At 45.5% G+C, this 25551-nt stretch overlaps 1 protein-coding gene across 2 annotated transcripts in view; it reads right to left on the bottom strand.

The window, feature by feature from the left end:
• Positions 1-2800: 2800 nt before the first annotated feature.
• LOC139549131 (sodium channel regulatory subunit beta-4-like) overlaps positions 2801-25551 on the bottom strand; it is a 30321-nt gene continuing 7570 nt past the window's right edge. Inside the window, exons 2-6 of one of the 2 annotated variants that reach the window (XM_071359278.1) lie at positions 5710-5873; positions 5280-5499; positions 4049-4178; positions 3570-3636; positions 2801-3361 (exon numbers count right to left, since the gene is read on the bottom strand). In XM_071359278.1, coding sequence (XP_071215379.1) covers positions 3588-3636; positions 4049-4178; positions 5280-5499; positions 5710-5873 — 563 coding nt within the window. In that variant the 3' untranslated portion in view covers positions 2801-3361; positions 3570-3587. The remainder of the gene's footprint in view (positions 3362-3569; positions 3637-4048; positions 4179-5279; positions 5500-5709; positions 5874-25551) is intronic. The other variant, XM_071359277.1, reaches the window with a different exon arrangement.

The raw sequence follows: 25551 nt of genomic DNA, 5'->3' as shown, positions 1-25551 counted from the left end.
ACATTCGCAGATCTGATGAAAGTTACAAAAGGGAAAATTAATCTGCTAAAAACAAGATACAAACGCAGTAACTAGCTGTATGGATCATTTTCTTCATCGACATGATCCTTCTGAATACACCAACAGAGGCTTGACTATACAAAGACACTGACAGACAAGGATCAACTGAACAGTATTGCTTTTCTCCCAGAGGCAGGCTTTGGTGCTTTTCCTCCAATGTCAAAGGAGTAACGGTTCACTGACTTCATGTGTGTGTGTGTGTGTGTGTGGGGGGGGTGTGTGTGTGTGTGTGTGCATGACTCTGTGTGTTTCTGGTTTTTCTATTAAACATAGGTATGTATGAATGGAATATGGAAACCACAGTGGCGGTTAAATAGTGAACAAGGTGATACGTGATTCTGCAAGAACCCGCTGAAATGTCGTTGCTATATCACGTATGCTACCTTGTGCTCTCTAAAGCTAAGACATTACTTGGCAAGAAGTAAGTCCAGTGCCACTAGTGCATCCATCAACTGATCCTATAGGATTCAAATCACAACAATGGGAAATGGGTATGGCAGTGCTCTGTCTGAAAGCATTCACCAGCTCTCCACGTCACCAGGGCCCCTTGGTAATACAAAAAAAGGTACTGCAGGTCAAGTGATAAGGAAGACCTTTCCAAAGGCGCTGACCTCAACACGGTGAGGGAATAGAAGAAGGGAGGTCTAGAACGGATTATGCCCGGACAGACTAGTTGTCCATCTCAAACTCTTTATCTCGCTATCACCACACACAATCTGGTTACAATCAACCCGGGCAACCGTCACCCTACCTGCAAAGTCTACGAGCACACCTCTCTCTATTCCTCACATCCACCACATTCCAGATGTTCATAAGGATACCCTATATTAGTAAAGTGCCTACAATACCCCTCCTAAGTCTACAGCACCACCCTCTCCCTAAACCCCTGCACATTGTATGATCTCAGGGCGAGGAGAGGTGTGGAGAGGAGAAGGAGGGGCCTATTCCATTTCCATCTCAGATGAGTAAACCCTACGAAGTGGACATTCATGTATAGTCCTAGCTCCGCGACTACAATGATGCTTAATACTCAAAAAGACGTAGAGAGGTGTGGCCGTCGTTTCAAGTGGCATCTCTGAATTTGAACAAACGTGGACCAACCAATAACACATTTGCCTTAGAAACAGGTTTGAAATGAATGCATTTCAACAGATATGTTATGGCTTTGCCTCGTTTTGTCGTGGAATATTATCGCTTTGAGAATTGCATGATTTTCATCAACGAGGCACGATGCCGTTCATTCTTGAGGGGACAGTGTCCTAAGGGGAATGCTTTGATTGTCACTCAAAGGATCTTTGAGTCATTGCGGTCCGTAGCTCAAATTCCCACAGCTGTCTCTATTTTGGTGAACAACCAACAACAGTGGGTATTCATAAAATAATCACGCACATCAGTAGAGGGAATTGTGGTTCATACAGTGACTAATTTGAATATGGAACACAAGGTCAAGGGGCATTGATGATGAGCCTGCTTGGTAGTTGGCATCAGAGTCCTCAATACAATGCTTTGCACTGTTGAAGTCGTGGGCCGTTATCCTGTATTAGGCCAATAGCCACATTAACATGTTAGTCCTACGCGGGGTGAAGTGGATGTGAATAAACGGCAAGTAGCCTACAGATTCACTATACATACAGGCCAGGCGATGACAGCACACAGCTGCAGTCTTTCCCGGGGTTTGGACGTGTTTCATGTATAAGCAACATTCACATGCTAAAAAAAATGCATTTGTTATTCGTTAGAAGCGGCATCATACACTTGAATTCGTTTTTATAGGGAAATGGGTTTCTGGGAATTGTCTTTAGTTTAGATCTTGTTCTTCATAGTATTTCCGTATTTTTGTGTGTTTTTTTTTGTTGTTGTGTGTTTTTCACAGCGGTTTTAAGGCTCCCTAAAAGCGAAGGGAGCGGGAAGTGAAAACAGGAACATGTGTTTTATCTAAAGCAAAAATGAATCAAACCATTTCTGGGCTGGATCTAATACACACTTCAATGGCTCCCTTCTTCCTCTTCTCCTTTATCACATTCCTTTCCTCCGCAGTGACATAGTCCTCATAACCAGGCCACTGCCTTGCCTTCCAAAGCTTCTGAACAGCATTTGGGTACAGTATGCAGATCTAATAAAGAGCCTTGACCTCAATAACGGTGTTGCTGATAATTGCTGTAAACATCTTTCAGTTACTTGTCCTATGGAATAGGCACAATTGATACTCTATGAAATTTGTTCTGCATCAAAAATGGACTGTAAACGTTCCTTATAGTTAAAAGGAGGGAAGCTGTTTGCTCCCTGTAAAAGGTTTGCAGAGAGTATAAAGAATCTCCATTGGGCAGTAGGCAACCTTAAACATGGCTCTTAATCAAAAGAGCTGTAGAGATGGTCCGAATATACTGAGCTGTTATAGATATACAAAATGGCAGTTAGTAAAACTTGACAGTATGGGAGTTACTGTGTGTGTGTTTGTGTTCTTATGCAGGTTGGCATTTATTGGAGACAGTTCTGCAGGGTGGTCACTTCTGGCCAAGCCACAAAGTCTTAAAATTTGATTTTAAACCAGAGGAGGCTGGTGGGAGGAGCTATAGGAGGACGGGCTTATTGTAATGACTGGACTGGAATAAATGGGAAGGTATCAAAAAAATGAAACATATGGAAACCACGTTTTACTCCTTTCCATCAATTCCATTCCAGCCATTACAATGAGCCTGTCCTCCTATAGCTCCTCCCACCAGCCTCCTCTGGTTTAAACCTAACCTTAACCCTGACCTTAATTACACTGTTAACCTTATGTCTAACCCTAACCTTGAATCTAGCGGAAAATGCTCAGCTGGGCCCCCAGGACGTCAATCTGCTGTTTTTACGTCGTGTACATGAATGAGTAACTGGTGAGACGTCGATGTGGATTCCAGAAATGCTTGTCCAGTAAATAGACGTTGAGCTGATTCAGATAAATGCCGCAATAAGCCCCAATCTGAATACACAATATATAAGGTGTGTCATTGGAGTGTGTCTGATCCAGCCCTGATCACCTATCATGTTCCCCAAATCTCAAGCGCAATTTAAAATACTTATATGACATATGATTTCACATTGGTTCATGTCATACTTGTGTCATTAGATAAAGATAAAACAGTCCATTGATAATAGCTTTCTTTCTATGTCTGTGCAATATACAGACATGTACAGACATAAATGTACATACACACAGGTGTATATGTTTCATGCCTTCGGTGTGGCTTTGTTGTCCGCTTTGGCTGCGTTGAGTCCATTGTCTGTGTTGTCCTGTCCTGAGCTCACAAGGCACTCTTTACTGAGAGAGAGAGAGAGAGAGAGAGAGAGAGAGAGAGAGAGAGAGAGAGAGAGAGAGAGAGAGAGAGAGAGAGAGAGAGAGAGAGAGAGAGAGAGAGAGAGAGAGAGAGAGAGAGAGAGAGAGAGAGAGAGAGAGAGAGAGAGTCAGTGTGAGAGTCAGTGTGAGGAACAAAAGGCATGTAAAGAAATGTTGATAAAGGCATGCATACCAATGTTCCGTGACAGTTTCAAAGGGGGGAGGTGGTAGCCGAAGGGCTGTCGGTTCGAATCCCAGCGCTGACGGGAAAAATGTGAAGGGGGTGAGCTGGCAACCAGAGGGTTGCTGGCATTAATATCTCAGATGCCCTTGAGCAAGGCAGTTAACTCCCAAACAGCTCAACGGGAGCCACTCTGTGGCTGCTCCCAGCCTGTGTGCGCTATCTCTGTATCTGAAATGTTTTTTTTTTTTGCAGCTGCACACACTCACATAATACATACTAACTGTATACTCTGCCATCACTTATACACCTGAGTTGTCATCACTTATACACCTGAGTTGTCATCACTTACGCAACTGAGTTGTCATCACTTACGCAACTGAGTTGTCATCACTATACGCAACTGAGTTGTCATCACTTATGCACCTGAGTTGTCATCACTTACGCAACTGAGTTGTCATCACTTATGCAACTGAGTTGTCATCACTTACTTCTTCTCCGCAGACTTTTTTAGGATGAGGAGCACCACAGTCTTTGTCACCATGACAACGATGATCAAGCCAATGACTCCGCCCACGACAGACACGATGATGGTGGTTACGGTATTGTCAACCACTTTCACTGGGGAGAGGAGGTGCATAAGACAAGAGAGAGGGCGGAAGGGAGGGAGGAATGTGATGGGATGGTGAGAGGAAGAGAGGGTTCTCTGTAAGATGAGTACTCAGCTGTTTCCCTATAATGATAGTCAGGCGTACGTTCTAGGAGAATATGAAGAAGTCATTTGACTCAGATCTTTGACATTATGTCAAAGGTGAATCTGTAAACATTGAAGATAAACCAATCGGCAAACATCTTGTACCAGGCAACGAAGAGAGAGAAGGAGGGAAGGATAGAGATGGTGTGGTCAGTCTCACAACCACAGCGCTCGGTGATCGATTGATCCGCTCATCAGGAGACATGATACATTTCCATATAGCTTTTACCTCCAAGGAATTGATTCTAGTGTATAATAACAATACATAGATCATGCTGCAACATAACACTTGACCATGGAACTGATATCAGGGTATTATTGAGCCATTATATACTGGGTGGTTTGAGCGTTGCGTCGTGCGTAAGAACAGCCCTTAGCCGTGGTATATTGGCCATATACCACACCTCCTCATGCCCTATTGATTAATTATAAACTGTGTAGTTCCAGTCCTGAATGCTGATTAGCCCGACAGCCGTGGTATATTGGCCATATACCACACCTCCTCATGCCCTATTAATTAATTATAAACTGTGTAGTTCCAGTCCTGAATGCTGATTAGCCCGACAGCCGTGGTATATCAGACCGTATGCCACGGGTATGACAAAACATGTATTTTTACTGCTCTAATTACGTCGGTAACCAGTTTATAATAGCAATAAGGCACCTCGGGGGTTTGTGATATATGGCCAATATACCACGGCTAAGGGCTGTGTCCAGGCACTCCACGATGCGTCTTGCCTAAGAACAACCCTTAGCCGTGGAATATTGGCCATATACCACACCCCCTGTGCCTCATTGCTTAATTATACAATGTGAAACTTAGACACATGACAAAGGAATCAGATATTTGCCCCTACTTCCACCTGAAGGCATCAAAACGACTGGTGACCGGGTGGCCTCAACCTAAATTATGAACATGTCGTCAATGAGTATGTTGTATGCAGTCAAGGGAGGGTGCAGTGCCTTACACTCATCTACCACGAACAGGGTGAAGATGGCGCTATGGTTGCGATGCTTCTCCTTGGGATTCCGGGCGAAACAGGTGTACTCTCCCTCGTCCTCGAAGGTCACGTTGAACAGCAGGATGGAGATGTTGTTGTGCTTACTGCTGCCCACAAACTCTATCCGCTCGTGGTACACCTGCACCCGTGGTTCCACGCCTTCTACAGGGATCACTGCCTCACACAGCTGGAGAGGAATAGGGAGGGGGAGAGGGGAGAAGGAGAGGAAGAGGTGAGAAGGAGTGGGAGAGAGGGGGGGAAGAGGAGGGAGAAGGAGAGGGGGAAAGAGGTGGAGAACAGAGGTGAGGGGAGAAGTGTTGAGATATGAGTGGGAGGTCAAGTTGCTCATTGAGGGGGTGTTAGTGACGGAGATAACTCCTCTCAGTCGGTGTCTTGCCTTCATCAAGGTGCCGTTGTCGTTGTATTGCCAGTTGAAGTAGAGGTTCTTTATGCCGATGCAGCTGGAGTAGGTGCAGGGTAACAGCACCGTGCTGCCGTTCATCGCCTCCATGAAGGGCACCTTCCCCACTGACACCTCCAGCGCCGAAGCACACCATACCCCTGGAAGGGACGGAGGCGGGAGGGAAGGAAGGAAGAAGAGAGAGAAAGAGAGAGAGAGAGAGAGAGAGAGAGAGAGAGAGAGAGAGAGAGAGAGAGAGAGAGAGAGAGAGAGAGAGAGAGAGAGAATATGATTAGATTTGTAAGTAAACAATTTGGGATTCAATGATGTGGCAGACTGGAAGACAGAAATGTAAATTCTCTACAGAGAGAGAAAGAGAGAACAAGGAAGGGAAAGTGTGAGGACATCATTTGTTTTTCCCCAGCAGCAGTAGCTTACATTACCGTCTTCTCCTATCTCTGGCTATTTTTATAGCTGCCTGGCTGTTAAATGGCTGTTACTATCATCACTTACCCAAGGAGCTGGCACTGGGGCACAGCGCACACACACAGTCAACCTCAACCAGCTCTCACAGTCTCACGTCAGAAGGAGATATTCATCGATGTTCCTCAAATGTCAAATTTCGAACGTGTTTAAGGTGAAGTTTAGGCATTACCTCTGAAATCAAGGGTTAAGGAATGAGGGTTAGGGTTAAGGAAGGGTTAAGGGTCAAGTGTTAAGGAATGAGATAGGCTTAAAACAAAACTAACTTTCTATTGCTGGATCTCAACCTTTGGAATAAGAGCCAGATGCTTACACCAATCTGTTATTGCCGTCCACAACGCTCTAGCAAATCCGAAACCTACTTGAAGGTAACAGCGCTCACTGTTGCCCCCTAGTGGTTGGTTTCTATGCCATCCCCTGACGTCCTTAGATATGGATGGACGTCAAATACTGACTTGTATCACGGGTGACCTGGCTGGTCAACCTGGGGCCAACATAGACCTGTTTAACATGACACACTGTGTGTGTGTGCGTGCGTGTGTGTGTGTGTGTGTGTGTGTGTGTGTGTGTGTGTGTGTGTGTGTGTGTGTGTGTGTGTGTGTGTGTGTGTGTGTGTGTGTGTGTGTGTGCGTGCGAGTGTGCGTGCGAGTGTGTGTGTGTGTGTGTGTGTGTGTGTGTGTGTGTGCGTGCGTGCGTGCGAGTGTGTGTGCGTGCGTGCGTGTGTGCGGGTGTGTGTGTGTGTGTGTGTGTGTGTGTGTGTGTGTGTGTGTGTGTGCGTGCGTGCGCGTGTGTTTGAGTGTGCGTGTGTGTGTTTGAGTGTGTGTCCATGATAAGTCATCATGCCTCCCCAGTCAAAGCATCCGCGTGGTCTCCAAAATATTTGAGTCCTCCGCATTCTACTGCATGCAAATCAAGTTTTCCACTCAAACACGTTTTCATGGGAGGAGCGAGTGAGAGACGGAAAGTGAAAGAGGAAAAGAGGAAATGCCTGTGTGTGGGTGGGGAGGGACAGAGAGCGAGAGAGAGAGAGGGGGAGACAACGAGGGAGAGTGGAGGAGGAAAGAGAGAAAGATAGACAGAGAGAAGAGGCAGGTTGTTTTCTGTCTGGTCCTGTGGGCCATGCAGTGCAGCACGCTGCAGCGGGCGGTGGTATTCTCACCACGCGGCTTGGCGTCAGCGCTGAGAGGACTGCACAGGGGCTATTTTTAAATCCTCTCGAATCCCATCTCAATATTTCATATTGGGAAAGAGATAGTGAGTGCGTGTGCCTGTTACCAACCCTGGTACGAGTGAGTGTTTTTTGGACGGTAAATGACTGAAGACTATAGTACTGCAGTCCCACTAGCCTTGCACAACATGGCAATAGATCAGATCAGGAGACCAATCAGCCAATTACCTCAGCTTAGCTCAGCTCAGCCTAGCCCCTGCGTTACCATAAGCATGAAGTGAAAATGAAATAAAACATTGCCCTTTCCAAAATAATTGAAATGATGAATCAATGAAAATCATTTGTTTGTATTTGGCCCATACCACGGTACGTTAACACACTGTGATGTGATGATGATTGCCAATAGACAGGTGGGTTGGTAGCCTGGGTACCAGTCTGTTTCTGTTAACATTCCACTCTAAACATGGCATATGAGACGCAAGGAGTGGAATGTTAGCAGAAACAGACTGGCACCCAGGCTATTGGGTTGGCAACGCCACGACAAAAAACACAAAAGGCTGTTCAAACTTTAAAACATGCAGACTGGTCTGGACTGAGTTGCTTGTTGTAAGGTTCTGCTTTTCTTTTCTTAGTCAACCTTGTTCTTTTTCTTTGTGTTCTGGAACGTAGCCCTGTCTTTCATTTCTGTTCATTGATTTCACCTGTGTTCGTTTCTCACCTGGTCTCATCAGCTCCCTATTTAGTTCAGTTATTTCTGTTTGTATGCTTGTGAGGTATTGTTTGTGTTTGACTGCCTGCCTGCGTTTGACTCTTGCCTGCCTGCGTTTGACCGTTGCCTGCCTGGGTTTGACCGTTGCCTGCCTGCGTTTGACCGTTGCCTGCCTGCGTTTGACCGTTGCCTGCCTGCGTTTGACCGTTGCCTGCCTGCGTTTGACCGTTGCCTGCCTGCGTTTGACCGTTGCCTGCCTGCGTTTGACCGTTGCCTGCCTGCGTTTGACCGTTGCCTGCCTGCGTTTGACCAATGCCTGCCTGCGTTTGACCAATGCCTGCCTGCGTTTGACCAATGCCTGCCTGTGACCACAATTCCTGCCTTCTGCGAAGGCTTAATAAACAACTGCCGTGCTCTGCGTGTGAATCTACACACTTTTCTCCCTGAGTATTCATTACACTTGTATCCAACTTTTGGATATATTTCATACTTTTTAAACTATGAAACTTTTTGTCTTTTTTTTTGTCATCCATCCACTTTCAAGAGATTTCCTCAACATTCTAACGGCCCCATTGTGACATCATCACTTTCGACATTCCATTCACTGTCAATGCAACTTTTGACACAAATCATCTACTTTACCACTTTGCCAACAACTTAGACAAACATTTAGGGTATGACATCTTGGTCTACTTCCCTGCTTTTCAAATCTGAAATTGGAACAGAATTATCTGTTACCAATCTAACGACACTGCTGTTTTAGTAATGGCTTTTTTTTTTATATCACAACTGCCCTTTTGACCACTCCCCCAACAAGTCAGACAACTTTAACCAATCAATTGGTAGAGCTGTTTTAGTAACCCATCAACTGCTTTCACTAAAGATGCAGTAAATCATGTCAGAAGTTAGCAGATTCATTACTCACCGACAACACCTGCAAATTCCATTTTGAAAACATTTTTGAAGTTCACTTTCCTTGCTTTGTCCAACAACACTATCAGGAACCAATCAAAGAAGTTGTGTGGGTCAGAGTTCACTATTTATTTAGTTTCATAGCACAAACATTTGCTAGCATGTTTCTCACACTAGCTTTAGCCATGAAGGGAGCAGGCCTGCCAAGGCCACTGTTGCCTAGCAACACATGCCTTGGAGGGAGACAATATCTTTAGCATGAGACAAATTCCCATGATTTGTGAATCTGTTTTGAACCGAACGGCTAGTGCTAAGATTTCTAATGCTTCCCCGGTCTGGACGACCTGGAATACTACAGAGAAGATGCTCACTAGCTTTGTCCTCCTTCTCAGGATGGTGCCCCATGCTATAAATACCTCAACTGGCTAATTTGCCTGTCTGTAGATAAGGGCGGGCTGTACGTTGATACACTCAATTAATATTTCACCCAATCACTTCTCATCACGTCTTTCAGTTTTTACCAACAACTGTAGTTTAGACACTGATCACAACCACACAATGACTGAACCACACAACTACTGACCACAACTACTGACCACAACCACACAATACTGACCACAACTACTGACCACAAATACTGAACACAAATACTGAACACAACTTCTGAACACAACTTCTGAACACAACTACAGAGCACAATCACACAACTACTGACCACAACCACACAAAAAAATGGACCACAACTACTGACCACTAATGCCCACAACTACTGACTACAACTACTGACCACAACTACTGACAATAATAGCACAACTATCATCTACTGAACCACACAACTACTGACCACAACTACTGACCACAACTACTGACCCAAACTACTGACCACAATCCCTGACCACAACTACTGCCCAAAACCACACAACTACTGACCACACATCTACTGACCACAAGTACTGACCGCACTCAATTAAATGAAAGTAAAGTTTCAAACAACATTGAAAAGATCGACACAGGAGATGAGAAGCAGGTACATGGAGTGAAGGTTTAATAGCTGACGGACATGAAACAGAACAAGAACAGCGTCTGGACAGGAACACATTACAAGAATTAACGCGGACACAGGGAACACCACCGAGGAACAGACAGATATACAGGGGCAATCAGCCACGTGAAGGAGTCCAGGTGAATCCAACGAGCGCTGCTGCGCGTAATGATGGTGACAGGTGCGTGTAAAGACGGGTAGTCTGGTGTCCTCGAGCGCCAGGGAGGGGGAGCGGGTGCATGCGTAACAGTATCCCCCCCTCTAGGGGCGCCAGCGTCCCACCTAAGCGAGCCGGACGGGCCGAGGCGTGACAGCCTGACGATCCCGCTGCGGCGTAGAAGCCCCATGGGCCAGCTGAAGCATGACGTGGGATGGGAACCTGCCGAGCCAATTGGGGCAAGGAAACCTCTCGAGCCAGCTAGGGCATGACAGCCCGACGAGCCAGCTTAGTCACCTCTGGTTCCATCGGCGGCGGAATCCAAGCCCGACGTCACCAACAAAACCAAAAAACTCATGGGCCGGCTGAGGCATAGGAGCCCAATGAGCCAGCTGAAGCATGACGTGGGATGAGAGCCTGCTGAGCCAACCGTGGCAAGGAAACCTCTTGAGCCAGCTAGGGCATGACAGCCCGATGAGCCAGCTTAGGCACCCCCGGTTCCATCAACGGAGCTCCCCAGGTCTGATGTCACCAACAAAACAAAACCATAAAAACTCCCTGATGCTTCTTGTAATGGTGACCGCATTCTGAAAGGATCAACGCAGGAGATGAGAAGCAGGTACAGGGAGTGAAGGTTTAATAACTGACGGACATGAAACAGAACAGGAACAGCGTCTGGACAGGAACACATAACAACAATTAATGCGGACACAGGGAACACCACCAAGGAACAGACAAATATACAATCAGCCACGTGAACGAGTCCAGGTGTGTCCAATGACCGCTGCTGCGTGTAATAATGGTGACAGGTGCGTGTAAAGATGGGTAGCCTGGCGCCCTTGAGCGTCAGGGAGGGGAAGCGGGAGCAGGCGTGACAAACATCATCTATGAGCAGCATTAGGTGAAAAGGGATGAGAAATACTCCCTACTAGACAGATTGACAGATGTACTTTCAATAACATCAGTCTAGCCATTCTCTCATCAATCTGAGAAACATTTCAAAACAAATGATCCAGAATTAAAGTTTCTTATGATATGAAAAGATCAAGAGCAGTGATTTTGTGGAGGCTAAACGCAAACGCAGTTTACCCCCTTTTTGCAGAAAAAAGCATTGAAACGATAATTACATGTACTGTTACTTAAGGCTAGGCTAGCGGAACCCCTAGCCAACATCCACTTTAATGGCAGAGCGCGAAATTCATTCATTTCTAAAAAATATTTAACTTTCATACAATCACAAGTGCAATACACCAAATTAAAGCTTAACTTCTTGTTAATCTAGCCATCGTGTCCGATTTCAAAAAGGCTTTACAGCGAAAGCACACCATTTGATTATGTTAGGTCAGCGCCAAGTCACAGAAAAGCATACAGCCATTTTCCAGCCAAAGAGAGGAGTCACAAAAAGCAGAAATAGAGATCAATTAATCACTAACCTTTGATGATCTTCATCAGATGGCACTCATAGGACTTCATGTTACACAATACATGTATGTTTTGTTTGATATAGTATAAAAATCTCAGTTTACATTGGTGCGTTATGTTCAGTAATGTTGTGCCTCGAAAACATCCGGCGAATTTGCAGAGAGCCACATCAATTTACAGAAATACTCATCATAAACTTTGATAAAAGATACAACTTTTGCATATAATTAAAGATATACTTCTCCTTAACTTCTTGAGAATACAGGGGGTGCTATTTTCCCATTAGCATAATTTGCTCTACAGATTAAACTGCCTCTTATTCAATTATTGCTCTTACTATATGCATATAAATAATACCATTGGAAAGAAAACAATCTCTAGTTTCTAAAACCGTTTCAATTTTGTCTCTGAGTGATACAGAAGTCATTTGACAGCACTTTCCATGACCAAGAAGAAAAAAGCAAGATGTGTATGCCAGCTTCAACGCTCTGCCTATATATGGTCGTGCCCCCTATGACCCGAAACACACCTCATTGGCCTTCCTCTGGGTGTCAAGAGGACGTCAGAGGAAAAATATCTTGTTTATCTGGGACTGACGTGAAATGAGAGCTAATTCTTTGGCGTGACCGACAACTTCCGGTTGTCTAAATCGTGCGACTTTTAGCTGCGATTGTCTTCTTTTGTGCGGCCATTATGGATGAAAACTATCTCCGTCTCGAAGTTTGTTTGATACATGTGACCAGATCATCGTAATGTATGTTTTTTCAATATAGTTTAATCAGATTATTTGAATTTTTTCGGGAGTTTTGTGGTGTTCCGTTGTCTGAATTTATTTATGTTTGAGATCCGTGCCACTCGACCGGTACCTGTGCTAAATGGAGTGGGCAAGGAACAATTCTGAACGGAACCAACGACTCATCTTGACAAAGGACACTTTGATCAACATTCTGATGAAAGATCAGCCATAGTAAGACCCAATTTACGATGTTATATCATATCTGTTGTGCATGTGAACTGGCCGTGGGCGCCTAGCCGAATCTGCCTGGTATAGCTATGCTAATTTAGCGCTACATTTTGTTTTCGTTATAAAACATTTCATAAATCTGAAATATTGTTTGGATTCACCAGATGTTGGGCTTTCAATATCTGTACGCTGTGTATTTTTCTGAAATGTTTTAAGATGAGTAATTCGTTATATGACGTTGGTCTCTGTAATTGTTCTGGCTGGGTCAGCACTATTTCAGATTGCAGCTGCAATGTAGAACTGTGATTTATACCTGAAAAATGCACATTTTTCCCAAAAAAAACTATGCTATACCATAAATATGTTATCAGACTGTCATCTTATGAAGTTGTTTCTTGGTTAGTGGCTATATATATTTTTATTTAGTCGAATTAGTGATAGCTACTGACGCAGGAAAAAGCTGTTGGGAGTAAAAATATCGTGTCCTTTGCTAACGTGGTTAGCTAATAGATTTACATATTGTGTCTTCCCTGTAAAACATTTAAAAAATCTGAAATGGTGGCTTTATTCACAAGACCTGTATCTTTCATCTGGTGTCTTAGACTTGTGATTTAATGATATTTAGATGCTACAAGTTACTTGTGACGCTATGCTAGCTATGCTACTCAGTGGGGTGGGGGGTGGGGGGTGCTACCGGATCAGGGTTGGTGACTCGTGACACACAACCGCTGTGTCAGATTTCGAAAAAGCTTTACGGAAAAAGCACACCATGCAATAATCTGAGTACAACGCTAAGCCACAAAAACAGGCCATACAGATACCCGCCATGTTGTGGAGTCAGTAAAAGTCAGAAATAGCGTTATAAATATTCACTTATTTTGATAATCTTCATGAGAATGCACTCCCAGGAATCCAAGTTTCACAATAAATGTTCATTTTGTTCGATAAAGTTCATCTTTATGTCCAAATACTTCCTTTTTGTTAGCGCGTTTAGTTCACCAATCGAAATTCACAAGACGCGGGCAAGTCCAGACGAAAGTCCAGACGAAAAGTGAAAAACATTCTATTACAGTTCGTAGAAACATGTCAAACGATGTATAGAATCAATCTTTAGGATGTTTTTATCATAAATCTTCAATAATGTTTCAACCGGACAATTCCTTTGTCTTTAGAAATGAAAATGAACGCAGCTCGCTCTCACGGCCGCACGCCTGACTTTGCTCATGGCCTTCTTCCAGTCCCCTTAGTCAAACAGCTCTTATTCTCTCCCCCTTCAAAGTAGAAGCCTGAAACTAGGTTCTAAAGACTGATGACATCTAGTGGAAGCCTTAGGAAGTGCAATATGACCCCATAGACACTGTATATTCGACTTTAAAAACTACAAACATCAGATTTCCCACTTCCAGGTTGGATTCTTCTCAGGTTTTCGGCTGCCATATGAGTTATGTTATACCCACAGACATCATTCAAACAGTTTTAGAAACGTCAGAGTGTTTTCTATCCAATACTACTAATAATATGCATTTATTAGCTTCTGGGCCTGAGTAGCAGGCAGTTTACTCTGGGCACGCTTTTCATCCGAACGTGAAAATGCTGCCCCCTATCCCAAACAGGTTTTAAACAAATCAAACAATGTAACAAGTTTTAATCAGGGTATAGACAAACATTACATCTTTCTTGTCTTCATTGGATAATGAGGGCACTTGTGTGTTATGCCATCAGCTTGAGTAAAACGTTTTCAGCTTCTTCCACTACCACAAAAATACTTTTAAAGAGCTAAAGCACAACTTTATTTCTAAAGTCACCATCTAGATGTATTTTGCTATTAATATCATCTCTTGCTTTGACACTTGTCATGTCTATGCTTATATGGATAGCTAGCTAGCTAACCAACAACTGTAATAATATATTTGACAAAAAAGTTAATTTCTGTTTTCAAAAAACATTTGCAGACAGAAAATAGTTTATGTTGTCTATAATAATTTGATTGCAAGCCAACCCTGTCTGTTTTTTGCCTCGTGTTTATTTTTTTGTGAGGGCATCGGTTTTGTTGGTAAAAAACCAACCAGTAATGCAGTATGCATTAGTCCTTTAAGGCTGCAGTTATGGTGTGATTGGAGGCATGGTCCAATGCACAGCTTCCATCTTGAGCCAGCCCAGCCCAATCCCACCTAGCATAGTCCCACCTAGCACAGTCCCACCTAGCACAGTCCCACCTAGCACAGTCCCACCTAGCACAGTCCCACCTAGCACAGTCCCACCTAGCACAGTCCCACCTAGCGCAGTCCCACTTAGCCCACTCCCACCTAACCCACTCCCACCCAGCCCAGCATAGCCCACTCCCATCCAGCCCAGCCTAGCCCCCTCCCACCCAGCCCAGCCTAGCCCTCTCCCACTCAGCCCAGCCTAGATCACTCCCACCTAGCCCACTCCCACCCAGTCCCACCTAGCATAGTCCTACCTAGCCAAGCCCAGTCCTACCTAGCCCAGTCCCACCTATCCCAGCCCAGTCCCACCTAGCATAGTTCTACCTAGCCCAGTCCCACCTAGCATAGTCCTACCTAGCCCAGCAGAGTCCAACCTATCCCAGCCCAGTCCCACCTAGCCCAGCCCAGTTCCACCTATCACAGCCCAGTCCCACGCAGCCCAGTCCCACCTAGCACAGTCCCACCTAATCCAGCCCAAAATAGCCCAGTCCCACCAAGGCTCTAGCTTTCCTTCCCTATGCTGAGATGGAGCCTCCCATTCAGCTCCAAGGTCAGTGGTGCTGTATATAGCCAAAGCTTTTGAATGGCTCATTTTCACTCTGCCTGGTGCCATTATATGGAACACTTAATCATTCACGCTGCCTATTATGATGGAAGTGTTCACATTTCATCAGGTGTCACAGCTCTGTGATCCACAGAGAGGTGATGACGATGCACTAAAATAAGATGTCTTCATGAAGGGAAGCCGGGAGGGGAGTTTGTGTGTCGAAGAGTGGTGGCTGCAGTGGTGGATTGGTGTGTTTGTGTGTGCACAATCTGCATCTGCAATAGAAAATGCATTCAAATTGTTATTTCCGTTTTCTACACTGAACAAAAATATAAATGCACCATGTGAAGTCTTGGGCCCATGTTTAATGTGCTGAAATAATAAATCCCAGAAATGTTCCATATGCACAGAAAGCTTCTCAAAAAATGTGGTGCACAAATTTCTTTACATCCCTGTTAGGGAGCATTTATCCTTTGCCAAGATAATCCATCCACCTGACAGGTGTGGCATATCAAGAAGCTGATTAAACAGCATGATCATTACACAGGGGCACCCTGTGATGGGGACAATTAAAGGTCACTCTAAAATGTGCTGTTTTGTCACACAACACAATGCCACACGTTTTGAGGGAACGTGCAATTGGAATGCTGACTGCAGGAATGTCCACCAGAGCTGTTGCCAGATGATTTAATGTTAATTTCTCTACCAGAAGCCGCCTCCAACGTCGTTTTAGAGAATTTGACAGTACGTCCAACCGGCCTCACAACCCCAGACCACGTGTAACCACGCCAGCCCAGAACCTCCACATTCGGCTTCTTCACCTGTGGGATCGTCTGAGACCAGCCACCTGGACAGCTGATTAAACTGAAGAGTATTTCTCTGTAATAATGCCCTTTTGTGGGGAAAAACTCATACTGATTGGCTGGGCCTGGCTCCCCAGTGGGTGGGCCTGGCTCCCAAGCTAGTGGGCCTATGGCTTCCCAGGACCGCCCATGGCTGCGCCCTTGCCCAGTCATGTGAAATCCATAGATTTAGGCCAAATGTATTTATTTCAATGGACTGATTTCCTTATTTGAACTGTAACTCTGTAGAATTGTTCCATGTTGCGTTAATTTTCTTCTTCAGTATAATTCATTGCAGATCAATAGACAATTTGATCAAATCAAATCAAATCAAATCACATTTTATTAGTCACATACACATGGTTAGCAGATGTTAATGTGAGTGTAGCGAAATGCTTGTGCTTCTAGTTCCGACAATGCAGTAATAACCAACAAGTAATCTAACCTAACAATTCCACAACTACTACCTTATACACACACAAGTGTAAAGGGATAAAGAATATGTACATAAAGATATATGAATGAGTGGTGGTACAGAACGGCATAGGCAAGATGCAGTAGATGGTATAGAGTACGGTATATACATATGAGATGAGTACTGTAGGGTATGTAAACATAAAGTGGCATAGTTTAAAGTGGCTAGTGGTACATGTATTACATAAAGATGGCAAGATGCAGTAGATGATATAGAGTACAGTATATACATATGAGATGGGTAATGTAGGGTATGTAAACATTATATTAAGTGGCATTGTTTAAAGTGGCTAGTGGTACATTTTTACATAGTTTCCATCAATTCCCATTTTTAAAGTGGCTGGAGTTGAGTCAGTATGTTGGCAGCGGCCGCTAAATGTTAGTGGTGGCTGTTTAACAGTCTGATGGCCTTGAGATAGAAGCTGTTTTTCAGTCTCTCGGTCCCTGCTTTGATGCACCTGTACTGACCTCGCCTTCTGGATGATAGCGGGGTGAACAGGCAGTGGCTTGGGTGGTTGTTGTCCTTGATGATCTTTATGGCCTTCCTGTGACATCGGGTGGTGTAGGTGTCCTGGAGGGCAGGTAGTTTGCCCCCGGTGATGCGTTCTGCAGACCTCACTACCCTCTGGAGAGCCTTACGGTTGTGGGCGGAGCAGTTGCCGTACCAGGCGGTGATACAGCCCGACAGGATGCTCTCGATTGTGCATCTGTAGAAGTTTGTGAGTGCTTTTGGTGACAAGCCGAATTTCTTCAGCCTCCTGAGGTTGAAGAGGCGCTGCTGCGCCTTCTTCACGACGCTGTCTGTGTGGGTGGACCAATTCAGTTTGTCCGTGATGTGTACACCGAGGAACGTAAAACTTTCCACCTTCTCCACTACTGACCCGTCGATGTGGATAGGGGGGTGCTCCCTCTGCTGTTTCCTGAAGTCCACAATCATCTCCTTTGTTTTGTTGACGTTGAGTGTGAGGTTATTTTCCTGACACCACACTCCGAGGGCCCTCACCTCCTCCCTGTAGGCCGTCTCGTCGTTGTTGGTAATCAAGCCTACCACTGTAGTGTCATCCGCAAACTTGATGATTGAGTTGGAGGCGTGCATGGCCACGCAGTCGTGGGTGGACAGGGAGTACAGGAGAGGGCTCAGAACGCACCCTTGTGGGGCCCCAGTGTTGAGGATCAGCGGGTGGAGATGTTGTTACCTACCCTCACCACCTGGGGGCGGCCCGTCAGGAAGTCCAGGACCCAGTTGCACAGGGCGGGGTCGAGACCCAGGGTCTCGAGCTTGATGACGAGTTTGGAGGGTACTATGGTGTTAAATGCTGAGCTGTAATCGATGAACAGCATTCTCACATGGGTATTCCTCTTGTCCAGATGGGTTAGGGCAGTGTGCAGTGTGGTTGCGATTGCGTCGTCTGTGGACCTATTGGGTCGGTAAGCAAATTGGAGTGGGTCTAGGGTGTCCGGTAGGGTGGAGGTGATATGGTCCTTGACTAGTCTCTCAAAGCACTTCATGATGACGGAAGTGAGTGCTACGGGGCGGTAGTCGTTTAGCTCAGTTACCTTAGCTTTCTTGGGAACAGGAACAATGGTGGCCCTCTTGAAGCATGTGGGAACAGCAGACTGGGATAAGGATTGATTTTATATGTCCGTAAACACACCAGCCAGCTGGTCTGCGCATGCTCTGAGGACGCGGCTGGGAATGCCGTCTGGGCCTGCAGCCTTGCGAGGGTTAACACGTTTAAATGTTTTACTCACCTCGGCTGCAGTGAAGGAGAGCCCGCAGGTTTTGGTAGGGGGCCGTGTCAGTGGCACTGTATTGTCCTCAAAGCGGGCAAAAAAGTTGTTTAGCCTGTCTGGGAGCAAGACATCCTGGTCCGCGACAGGGCTGGTTTTCTTTTTGTAATCCGTGATTGACTGTAGACCCCGCCACATACCTCTTGTGTCTGAGCTGTTGAATTGCGACTCGATTTTGTCTCTGTACTGGGACTTAGCCTGTTTGATTGCCTTGCGGAGAGAATAGCTACACTGTTTGTATTCGGTCATGCTTCCGGTCATCTTGCCCTGGTTAACAGCAGTGGTTCGCGCTTTCAGTTTCACGCGAATGCTGCCGTCAATCCACGGTTTCTGGTTTGGGAATGTTTTAATCGTTGCTGTGGGTACGACATCGTCAATGCACTTCCTAATGAACTCGCTTACCGAATCAGCATATTCGTCAATATTGTTGTTGGACGCAATGCGGAACATATTCCAATCCGCGTGATCGAAGCAGTCTTGAAGCGTGGAATCAGATTGGTCGGACCAGCGTTGAACAGACCTGAGCGCGGGAGCTTGTTGTTTTAGTTTCTGTTTGTAGGCTGGAATCAACAAAATGGAGTCGTGGTCAGCTTTTCCGAAAGGGGGGCGGGGGAGGGCCTTATAAGCGTCGCGGAAATTAGTATAACAATGATCTAGGGTTTTTCCAGCCCTGGTAGCACAATCGATATGCTGATAGAATTTAGGGAGTTTTGTTTTTAGATTAGCCTTATTAAAATCCCCAGCTACGATGAATGCAGCCTCAGGGTGTGTGGTTTCCAGTTTACAAAGAGTCAGATAAAGTTCGTTCAGGGCCATCGATGTGTCTGCTTGGGGGGGAATATATACGGCTGTGATTATAATTGAAGAGAATTCTCTTGGTAGATAATGCGGTCGACATTTGATTGTGAGGAGTTCTAGATCAGGCGAACAGAATGACTTGAGTTCCTGTGTGTTGTTATGATGATCACACCACGTCTCGTTAATCATAAGGCATACCCCCCCGCCCCTCTTCTTACCAGAAAGATGTTTGTTTCTGTCGGCGCGATGCATGAAGAAACCAGCTGGCTGCACCGACTCCGTTAGCGTCTCTTGAGTTAGCCATGTTTCCGTGAAGCAGAGCACGTTGCAATCCCTGATGTCTCTCTGGAATGCTACCCGTGCTCGGATTTCATCAACCTTATTGTCAAGAGACTGGACATTGGCGAGTAGTATGCAAGGGAGTGGAGCGCGTTGTGCCCGTCTCCGAAGCCTGACCAGGAGACCGCCTCGTTTGCCCCTTTTACGGCGTCGCACAGGGTCGCCGGCTGGGATCAGATCCATTGTATTGGGTGGAAGGCAAAACACTGGATCCGTTTCGGGAAAGTCATATTCCTGGTAGGAACGATGATGAGTTGACGTTAATCGTATATTCAGTAGTTCCTCCCGACTGTATGTAATGAAACCTAAGATTACCTGGGGTACCGATGTAAGAAATAACACATAAAAAAAACAAATACTGCATATTTTCCAAGGAACGCGAAGCGAGGCGGCCATCTCGTGTCGGCGCCGGATGTACAATGTGCCAGTGAATGGCAATACAGTCGCAAATGACAAGGTATTGACTGACAAAAGGTGTCTTAGTAAAATAGCTTGTCCTTGGCTGTGATCGAAAAGCTATTTAAAGCAACTTACTTAGGAAAACAAATAACAATTCAACAGATCATTAATTGCACCGATTACCTGGGGTAATTATCACATTAGTGCTGATTCTTCCACTCCAAATGAAATAGTGTAGATCAGTCTTTATATCCCACCCGAAATCTACCCCTAGCCCCTAGCTCCTACTCCCTAGTCCCTAGCCTCTAGCCACTTCAGTCCAAATAGTCTCGGTCATATTTATATTGCATCTGAAATCTAACCCCGTAATCTGCATTGTGTAATCAATATGGTGTGAATTCCACCTAGGGGGCTAGTTGGAGCTATTGGCATATAGTTTATACCCACCCAATCCACTGTCAGATCTTGACAGATTGTTCTTTTTACTGGGCCACTGTGGCTGAGAATGACAGTGTTGAGAATGACAGACGCTAGCATCAATCACAGTTCAGCAAAGAGAGGGAACTGACTGAGGGAAGCAGAAGGAGAATGAGCGAGGGGTACCTGCAAAACAATCCAAGCTCCCTATTTTGTACAATTTCAATTTTGTACAAAAGGGATGCACAGGCATAGACACACGGTACACACAAATCCTTGCATGCACGCACACTTCCCTCTTCAGCGTCGCAATATATCCCTCCCTCCATCCATTTCGTTCTCTCTCTGTAATGCAGCAGAGTAATGCTGCAGCGGCTCAATATACTCTGTTTCTCGCTCTGCCTCCCTCTCCCTTGCTCTCTCTGCTCATCTACTCCTCATCTTTACACCATTTATAGGCAACTGTTTTGTGGTGGTGTTGGTTTTGGCCCAAGGGGGCTCAAGGGCTCAGAGGCCAGGGTTTGGCGACACTATAAGCCGTATGATGCCAGCAGTGCTGGGCTAGCTAGGTTGGGGAGAGCATGGCCGGTCAGTCACGTGTGTGTGTGTTGTGGGTCCCAGGAGGGCAGGACAGAACTAATCTCTCAGTGGTTTTAATTTAAGAAACACCCTTTTGCTCACCAGCCTCAACTGCCTGCCTGCTGCCTGGCAAATATATTACCTCCAACCACTTTGTCACACATGCCCAGACACACACACGCACACACAGACACACACACACACACACCACACAATCGTTGCCTCTAAGAGAGAGAGAGAGAGAGAGAGAGAGAGAGAGAGAGAGAGAGAGAGAGAGAGAGAGAGAGAGAGAGAGAGAGAGAGAGAGAGAGAGAGAGAGAGAGAGAGAGAGAGAGAGAGAGAGAGAGAGAGAGAGAGAGAGAGAGAGAGAGAATGAGAGAGAGAAGAGAGACAGACAGAGAGACAGACAGAGAGACAGACAGAGAGACAGAGAGAGAGAGAGAGAGAGAGAGAGAGAGAGAGAGAGAGAGAGAGAGAGAGAGAGAGAGAGAGAGACAGAGACAGAGACAGAGACAGAGACAGAGAGAAAGGTAGAGAGGTAGAGACAGAGAGATAGAGAGAGAGGTAGAGACAGAGAGATAGAGAGAGAGAGAGAGAGAGGGGTAGAGAAAGAGGTAGAGAGAGAGAGAGAGAGAGAGAGAGAGAGAGAGAGAGAGAGAGAGAGAGAGAGAGAGAGAGAGAGAGAGAGAGAGAGAGAGAGAGAGAGAGAGAGAGAGAGAGAGAGAGAGAGAGAGAGAGAAAAACAGGCTGCTGTTGGACTGGTGTGTTGTTTATAGCGAAGGCTTGATTCGTCGTTTAGCTGTGACTCAGCAGACTGTTTGTTCTGTTGACACAGTCAACGTACAATTGTGGTGACACTGCTGTTACCGTAGTCTGAGAGTTTTACATTACTGTTGTAAAACACTGTAATATCCAGTGAATTAAGAATGGTTCCGCTCACCTGATACATGATATTTGCCTTGTAGTTTAAGAGCTAGTGTCTATCGCACTGCTCATATCACGACTCAGCACATTTTTAAGCATGCGGGGTGTGTGTGTGTGTGCCTAAATTCTTAAACCTGCCTGTCTGCGTCTCTGTGAGGTGTTTACTTGTTTACCTCTAAGGTACATCTGTCTAGACTAGCAACCCAAACTGGCAGCCTCCCTGTTCTCTCCTGATTCCTTTAGTGGCCCTTGTGAATGCATCACAGCTGTGCTAGCTCATGCTAATCTCAGATTAAATCAAGAACAGCTGTCCTCAACCCCCCCCCCCCCCCACACACACACACACACACAGACACACACACAAACACACACATCTGATGACCAAGGGGATACACCAGTTGCTAAAGTTAGATCAGTTATGATCCTAAAATGAGCGGCAGAGACAGTGGTTTGTGTGGGGACAAGGCTGGATTATATTCCTAATCTCATCCTTTTGGCATTTTCATCTCGTCCGGGGATGGATCACTAATGTAAAGTGACTGCTGGCCTGGAACTTCCTGTCAGATGCTCCATTCAAACTTCTGTTGTAATTTCTATTCCAAGGGAGTTGGGAACAGCGAAAGGGCAGCCTTCTTCAAAACATCCCCATCTTCAACTGCCTGTTCAGGACCCAGGAAGTGGTCATTGGAGTGATGCATTTCGGAAAGAACAGAAAAGAAACAACAGAAATTACACAGCCCTCCATTTACTTAGCTATCTCCCATCTATTGTTCTTAGTTGTGTAGTCTTACTCCACCCGTCCCTGTCCCTCTCTTCCCTCTCTTCCCCATCAAAACCATTCTGCCGCCCCTGCCTCTTTTACCTCCGTCCCACCATCACTCAGAATCTCTTGCTAACTATTCCTCCTTTCCTCACCCCTACCCTGTGCATTAAAAACTCAGAGTTGTTTAATAATTCATCTGCCCTTGGCTCTCCCCTCTCCTCTCTCCTCCTCTCGTTTCTCTCTCCTATTCATTACAGGCCCGCCACACTTGTCTCTACAGGCTGCATCAGACATTGGGGAAGACTCTCTATTTCCACTCAAACTTTAATTCATCCCTTCTTTCATGGGAGCTCCTAATGTAACTAAGCTCTGGTAAAATACATCTATTTCTGTATTCTCTCCATCCCTCTTCACGTTCCTACTTCTTCACTGAGTTGACCCTTCTCTCATTCAATTTTCTCTTCCTCCATCTTCCTCTCCGTGCGCGTTTACTAGTGGCCGCGTGGCCTGGCGCTCGGTTATCCATCTGGTCCCTTGAGCCCTCCACTTGGTGACTACAGATGTAGGCTGCTCTATTGCGTATGGAAATGCATCAGGCGGGTTTTATAACACAGTCAAACAGAAGCCCGTGAGTCACTCCATAGACCTGAAAGTGAGACTGAAGTTCAGTAAGTACACTCAGCCTGTGCAGCAGGCCTCTCTCTCTCTCTCTCTGGCCCTCTTACAGGCACACTGTTCTCTCGGCTACAGCACACCAAAACACAATGCAGAGTGGAGGACATTGTTTCTTCTTGGATCACGGTCAAATCAAATCAAATCAACGTTTATTTGTCACGTGCGCCGAATACAACAGGTGTAGTAGACCTTACAGTGAAATGCTTACTTACAGGCTTACAGGCTTAACCAATAGTGCAAAAAAGGTGTTAGGTGAACAATGGGTAAGTAAAGAAATAAAAGAACACAATGCAAATAGTCCGGGTAGCCATTTGATTACCTGTTCAGGAGTCTTATGGCTTGGGGGTAAAAACTGTTGAGAAGCCTTTTTGTCCTAGACTTGGCACTCCGGTACCGCTTGCCATGCGGTAGTAGAGTGAACAGTCTATGACTGGGGTGGCTGGGGTCTTTGACAATTCGGTAACGTTGCTTCAGCTACACTGGAGAAAGCCAAGGAAAGGTTGTTTTGGAGGAAAAAACAAACAAACATGGAAACACGCGTATGCTAGAGGTATCCAGTGTCATTTCAGCTGAACCCTCCAACCCGCTCAAGAGAACACGACTCACCTAAACAGCAACACCACATAATGACAACACACCCCTATTAGAACAGAACAGAATTTAGATTTCTCAGAAAGACGGCATCTTCTTTTCCCAGTATGTGAGTCTTGGCGGATTTTGAACTATTGTCTCCCTTTATCTGTGGTCTAACTTAATGATAAAACCCTGAACGCGGAGCATAATGGCTTAGGATGCCAAGATGGAGATCATTTTCCTAAGCATTTTTGTTGAGAACATCAGCCCTTAGTCATTATCTTTTGAAATGGTTTCCAATTCCAGGGGGACTATTACAAACTGTATTAGCACACGAGGCATCTTTCAACTTATTTGAAAACAGGAACACACAAGAGTTCAAGTCCACAATAGACCCACATACCATAGCAATGGGTAGTCAGGCTGATTGAAGTAGTATGTACATGTAGATATGGTTAAAGTGACATAACTATTCGGCCTGAAAGAGTGGCATGTGTCTGAAGAGGAAATGACATCAGCCCGGGGTGTGGGTGCTGGTATTGGCAGGGGCACAGACCAGCTTAAGACGAGTATGGTTATGAACACCAGGGCAGCTGGTGCTGCCGGCCCTCCCCATGATTGTGGCTCAGTCCAGACTAATCTGTGGATCAACAGGATGTCACGAGCTCATAACCAGGACAGTGTGCTCATAACCAGGACAGTGTGCTCATAACCAGGACAGTGTGCTCATAACCAGGACAGTGTCCCCCATCCATAACACACAAAGAGATAATTAAGTGCACGTGCCGCAGCACTTACATGCAAACACAAATCTACACACACTTGTTAACGTACACATCGCACTCACACACACTCACGCACACACACGCACGCACACACACTCACGCACACACACGCACGCACACACACACACGCACGCACACACACACACACGTTTGAAGAATAAGACCGTCTGGACGTTAAAAAGAGAAAGTTGAACTTTGTTACTGGAGACAAACACGCTCATGGTGAAAGGTCAAAGAGTCAACTAAAGCTCAACATCTCAGGTAATCAAGCCAGAGGGAGAGGGAGATGAAGAGGGAGACAGGGGCATCCCTCTAATCCCATTCACACTCTGATAATAATGATCTACTCTCCTTGGTCCCTGCCACTTCGTCTATTTCTGCTGAGCTAAGTCTTTCACATTCACTGCTGCTGGTTAGGAACGTTGTTGCACACCGGTTGTTTCAGCTCTGTGTGACACCCTACATGCTATTCATGGCTATACAGAGTTACGTCATATATGATAAATAATACTATGTCTAAAGGCTTTAGCATTACATCCACAATAAATGGGACGTGTTGTGGTGGGTTTGCAGGAAATTGATTTCTTCCCAATGCCATTTCTTTTCACAACAACATAACAAGCCAACATCACAAGCCATACCAAATAACCTCTAAAAAGGCCATACCCTTTGTTATAGTGTGGCTAAGAGGACCGGTTCAGCTAGGAAGAGAGAGGACCCCCCTGTGTTGTTGTCATGTTGTGTTGCTACCATGCGTTGCGGCCATGCTATGTTGTTGTCTTAGGTCTCTCTTTATGTAGTGTAGTGGTGTCTCTCTTGTCGTGATGTGTGTTTTGTCATGTTGTTGTCATATTGTGTTGCTACCATGC

The sequence above is a fragment of the Salvelinus alpinus genome, chromosome 22 (genome assembly GCF_045679555.1).
Source record: "Salvelinus alpinus chromosome 22, SLU_Salpinus.1, whole genome shotgun sequence".
NCBI classification, from domain to species: domain Eukaryota; kingdom Metazoa; phylum Chordata; class Actinopteri; order Salmoniformes; family Salmonidae; genus Salvelinus; species Salvelinus alpinus.
Note: the sequence above shows the minus strand (reverse complement) of the source record. Positions and strands in the feature narration are given on the sequence as shown.